The 6,106-nt window shown below is 33.6% G+C and overlaps 1 protein-coding gene across 1 annotated transcript in view; it reads left to right on the plus strand.

Moving 5' to 3' along the window:
• Positions 1–5,491, plus strand: part of LOC129035255 (uncharacterized) — a 255,681-nt gene extending 250,190 nt beyond the window's left edge. The window contains exon 6 of the mRNA XM_054485516.1: positions 5,218–5,491. Coding sequence (XP_054341491.1) covers positions 5,218–5,247 — 30 coding nt within the window. The 3' untranslated portion in view covers positions 5,248–5,491. The remainder of the gene's footprint in view (positions 1–5,217) is intronic.
• The last annotated feature ends 615 nt before the right edge of the window (positions 5,492–6,106 follow it).

The following is a 6,106-nucleotide window of genomic DNA, read 5'->3' on the forward strand; positions in this document are numbered from 1 at the left end:
GGTGTCATGCTGACAGGGCCTGGGAACAGAAGACCTGTCTATCTGTAAACCACGTAGTGGTTGTTGGATCTGAAGCCAAGCACTTAACCTCTTTGAGAAAAGATTACTCACATATGTAAAATGAAGGAAATATCTTACCTGCTTCAAAGAATGGTAGTTTGATAATACTTATAAAATATTGTATAAAGATATGGTTTTGAAATTAAAAAAAATCATGTAATGTCAAATTATCGAGGATAATTATCAGCATGATCTGCTCAGCAGAAATATGGCACTTACCTGTTACCCCGCCTTGTACTATATAAAAGACCCTAGATTTCTGTTCCCTGATTGAAATATCTAAAGCAAGCAGATATATAATCCTTGGGAGAGCCATTTTTTTTTCAATATCCAGGTTTAGGCAAGCGATATAGCACTGTGCAAGCATTTTAGAGCCAAAGTCAACTAACTAAATCATTAAGAGACTCTCTAAAAACAAATTTACCTATGTTTTGTAACCAAGTTTTTATGTGATGGTGACAGATAACTCATGGAACTTGAGCTTCTACCTAAACATTTTCAGTTCCACCTTGTCACATCATAGAAGTGTGTTTTTTAAACCTCTGGTGTGATTTTTATCATTTACTGATTTCAATACAGTGGTATCTCCTTAGAAGAGATTAAACCTTCATGCATTTTAATGTATTCTACTGAAAGTATTAGACCTTTATCACTAGGTCTAGAAAGAAATGTGTATTTGGAGGAATATTTCTTCTTTTTAATAAATCTGCCCCTATTCATGTTGCAGTGCCATTCCTCTAAATTTATGTAGCATATTTTTGTATCCTGTCATAATGGCATTTGTTTTGTGATTGGCCTATATTTTCCCAGGTAGTAATTACTTCACATACTAATTTGCTACACACACACACACACACAAACACACACACACACACACACACACACACTCTCACACATACACATAACTTGCTTGCTTATATATTTATTCTGTATAAATATCCTGATACAGGCTACTTTTTCCTAACAAGTATTTTTACCACCCATTTGTTAAAATCATGCAGGCATTCATTTGATTCATGCAGCTGGTGATAAACCAGCACTATTTGCAGGCCTCACGCATGCATTTGGCTATGTCAAGAGACATGATTCAGTTATAAGTGCATTCAAGCATACATTTACCTCTGAATCCTTGAGTGTTCTTGATGCAAGCCACAGAGCTGTACTGCACTGCTTCATAGATGAAACTCTAAATCAATAGTTTTCAGAGGTACGAATAGATATAATTATTGTGTGATATTATTTCCTGTTTCAAAGGCTATAAAAAGTAGATTTCTCAGATCAGAAAATGTGACACATTTACACATGAAGGATACTTTCTAATACTCTTATCCTCTCTGAAAATCTATGTAAATTGTAACTGCTAACAAGAACACTGATATTCACATATAGGCTTACATGAAAATTTCATGTTTATATACAGAAGCAATAGATTCAAATATGTACTCAATGCATTCTGTATATTAAGATTTGAGATACATACAAGCTAAAAGAAGACAAAAACTGTAGCATGAAAACAAAGAGCTTTTTAAGTTAATAAATAATTTTAGTTATAAAGGTAATTGCAACTTACTGTTATTTGGAAATAGAGACTAGTGGCTACTCCTTCTTTTTCTTTTCACTTTTTTCTTTTTTTAAAAAATTTTTTTGGATACATAGTAGTTGTACATATTTATGGGATACATGTGATATTTTCATACAAGCAAACAATGTGTCATACTCCAGTGAGGGTAATTGGGATATTCATGACCTCAAGTATTTATCATTTATTTTTTCTTTTATTTTTATCATACCACTTATCCCTACCTGACATTTTCTTATTTATCCATTTTCTTATTGTCTATATCCTTCTAGAATGTAAGTAAGTGTCATGAGGGTATGGACATTTTTTGCCCTGTTCAGTGCTCTATCTAAGATGTTCAGAAAAATTCCTAGCATGTAGTGCTAAGTAAATATTAAATTATGAAGAAAATAGAACAGGGTTCACAATTTTAGTTTCTGGAATTTTCCAAAATTATATGTCATTATTATGATGATGCTTTTCTTTAAAGCTATAATAATTATATCTTTTACTTGGTTTTTATTATTTTTAAAATTTACATATATATGTGTATATTTATGTAGCATTATGTTCACATTCTTATATTTTGAAAAAACAATAGAAAACTTAAAGATGCCTCAAATATATATAATATATAATACATTCTATTCCCCAAAGAGGTAAGAATAGAAGATGGAGTAGGCAATACCAATACTAAGGAAGTCAGCAGAGAGTAGAGCATTTTTATTTCTGGGAAAGAGAACTACAGAAGAAATATTGCCTAGTCACTTAGTCAGTTGTTTTCCTGCATAAATCTGTCAGAAGAAAGAATAAAAGATAATGTGTGAAAAAGTCCCACATATATTACAGAAACATTTGAAAAGTTACTACTATAAGTAGTGAGTAGTGTGAATTATGAGCTTATTTCAAGACTCTAATCTGAAACATAATTTTAAGGCTTTGATGGTTTTACTCCTACAATTTAAAAAAAGAGAAGGGTGTATCCAAAATATACAAAGAACGCTTAAAATTCAACAATAAGAAAACAAACTAATTTAAAGTGGTCAAAAGATCTGCTTTACCAAGAAAGATATACGAATGGAAATAAGCATATGAAAAGATGCTCAACATTTATCCTTAGGAATTTGCAAATTATAACAACAATATCCTTAGGAATTTGCAAATTATAACAACAATAAGATGCCACTATACACCTATGAGAATGGCTAAAACAAAACAAAACAAAACAAATAAACAAAAAAAACCCTGATAATACCAAAATCTGGCTATGGTGCAGAGCAACAAGAACTCTCATTCATTACTGGTAGGAATTTAAAATGGTATAGTCACTTTGGAAGAGTTTGGCAGTTTCTTACAAAGCTAGAAATAGTCTTTTCATATGATTTAGCAATTGCATGCCTATATATCTTTTGTGCATTTAAACAGTGATGAAATATTCCATGTTAAAAAGAAACGTCTAATCAGGTCACCAAAGGATACGAATAAATCTTAAATGCACATTGGTAAGTGAAAGAAGCCAGTCTGGAAAATGTCACATACTGTATGATCCAACTATATGGTATTCTGGAAAAGGCAAACTATAGAAACCATAAAAAGACCAGTTGCTTGCCAAGAGACCAAGGGGAGGGGGGAGGTAAAAAGTAGAGCATAGGGGGTCTTTACAGTAGTAAATCTATACTCAATGATGCTTTAATAGTAGATACATGGCATTTTGCCTGTGTCAAAACCCTCAGACCTTTATGGCACAAAGAGTGAACATTAATAAAACAACCATTTAGGAAGTCAAGGAATCCCAGGAAAGATACAGCTTGAGACCTGAGAATCTAAGTGTATTGCAAATGTATGAAACAGCCTCGATGAAAAGGGTCAGGCTGGGGAGATACTGATGTAAGTAACTTTGAAAAAAATGAAATCCAAAAAGGCAAAAGGAAATTCACATAAACCTGTACCATAGTTAACAAAATTACTTTCCACGGGAGTAGAGCTTCATTCTGATACTGCTTTTTGGGGATAATAGAATTGATCAATTAAGTAAATGGATGACACATGGTGGGAGGTGGGATTCTCACGGCTGAAGTGTGAATTTACAGATAAGCAAGGAAGGGAGGCTAAAATAATCCACGTGGTAATGAAATTAATTTGAAGCTATAAGTATATGTGTTTAACCTAATACAGATGGTTTCATAGAGAAATACTTTAGATAAATGTAAATACACACGTTAGTATACACATATGGATTTCTCTGTCCATTTAAATGAGAGGACCTGTAAAAAATGCCACATCAGTAGCAATGAGCATGCCTAGTGCTCAGATCTTAGTTTCTGCTAACATTCTTTAATATAAAATGACCCATGGGACCTACAAGAAATAGCTGATTATAGGGCTGTGATAGTAAATATACAAAATGTGTCTGTAGTACTTTGTACTTTTAGAAAATTCTAAACAGACACACACACACACACATACACAACTTTGATTGGGAGTATGTCAAAGGAGCACAAGAGCAAACTAAAGAGCTCCCAATGTCCAAAGTGCAATGCTAGAATAATTTGAGCAACAAAATAAATAAAATAGTATTAGAGTATAAGTCAACATATAAAATGGATATTCCTGACTATATATTTACAGTAAATTATTGAACAAATTAACAGAGAGAACTTAAAATCTCCCATGCAGAATAATATTTCTAAATAACTTATGTAGGTACTCCATCCTCAAGGAGGGAAAGCACAGCTCCTCACTTGTTAAATGTGTGCTGCACAAAGTAACTTCCTTCCAGAGCCCAGCACAGAAACAGGATAGAAAAGGGGTAATTTTACAGTTCAGAAAAATGACAAACACCTTCTCAGCCAGGTGATAAAGGTCAACATTAACAGTTATAAATCACGTTGTTAGTTTGCACTCTTCACATAATGCGATGAATATGGCACTTTATTTCTCTGACCTTTTCCCCCAAACCTATAACCCCAATCCAATCATGAAAAAAACAAATTCCAGTAGAGGAACATCCTACAAAATTCTTGACCATTACTCCTCAAAGCTGTCAAGGTCATCAAAATAAAGTCTGAAAAACTGTCATAGCTAACAGAAGCCTAAGGACAGATGGCAATTAAATTTAATGTGGTGTCCTGGATGGGATCTCTTAACAGAAAAAAGGACATTAGGGGGAAAACTAATGACATGTGAATAAAGTCTAGACCAGAGTTAATAATAATGCATCAATATTGGCTGACTAATTATGACAAATATCTCGTACTAATGTAAAATGTTACTATTAGGAGAAACTGGGTATGGGGTAAATGGGAACTCTCTGTACTACTTCTCAATTTTTCTGTAAACATAAACCTGTTCTAAAAAATCAAGTATATTTATCAATGGTAGGCAGAAGATAAATGTCACTCTGAGGTAACTAGAACGCTATTTTTGAAGCTGAATAACTTGTTTTCTAAAATACTGAGTAACATTAATCAAAAGATTATGATGCATAATTGTTTACCCTGTGAGCTCCATGTGACTCTATTCCTGAGTTGATCACCAACTCAACAATTTTTCTTATGTTCAAATTTGCAGAACCTAATAATGTACATGTTTTCTTCTAGATTCCAGCATTAAGCGCTGTGCAGTTTTGAGAGAAGAAGTTATAAAGCAAAACTGACTTGAGTAACCACCAGCCCAACATTCGGGACTTTGTGGGGATTGCTATGGTTCTGCTGGACTTACAAGCAATAGTGATGCAGAACCTGTGATTAGCATGTGTAGTGCTTGTCAAAAAATAATCTCCCAAGAAATGTTTTAATTTTTACTGGTCAGTGCACTACCAATACTAGTTTTGGCATGGCAGATACTAATTAACAAAGCTTTGTTTCGAATAAATGTTTGTCCAGTTTCTACTTTTTGCTAAATCCTGTGATGATGTGCTCCCACTTGATAGCATGTTATACTGTACTAGTAAATTTTACTTGCTGTTTAATAAAGGAGGATTAAATGAATGTTATGCTACAGTGGGTATACCGACAGGGAAGGCATGATAGAAAACTGTCTAAATACAACTGAGGGAAGAAGAAAGTGTTGAAGGGAAGGTGAAAATGTGCACTGAGATTTGATGGGTGAGTAGGACTTCAGAGAGTGGAGAAGGCTCTATGGCTTTTTAATGGAAACAATAGCATGAGATAAATATCAGGGCTATGGAAATGCATACTCCACCGGGCAATGGTTGTCAGTCTGAGATGGTTGAAGAACAGGGTTTAGGAAGAGATACCGTGAAAAGTAAAGCTTAGAACTGAGACAAACTGTCTCCAGCTCTGGATTCTCAGTTATTCCATTTGAAACCTAGTAATATAAACAACTTGAATCCATTACAAAGGTTTTGATCTGACTTGGGCTTTGGAAAGAGATTTCTGACTTTCTGTAGCTCAAAACTCTAAGCAACTTATTTTTCTTCTCTACTCTTTTTTTCTAAAATAAGGATAATTATACACATCTGACTGA

Source organism: Pongo pygmaeus, chromosome 3 (assembly GCF_028885625.2).
Source record: "Pongo pygmaeus isolate AG05252 chromosome 3, NHGRI_mPonPyg2-v2.0_pri, whole genome shotgun sequence".
NCBI lineage: Eukaryota > Metazoa > Chordata > Mammalia > Primates > Hominidae > Pongo > Pongo pygmaeus.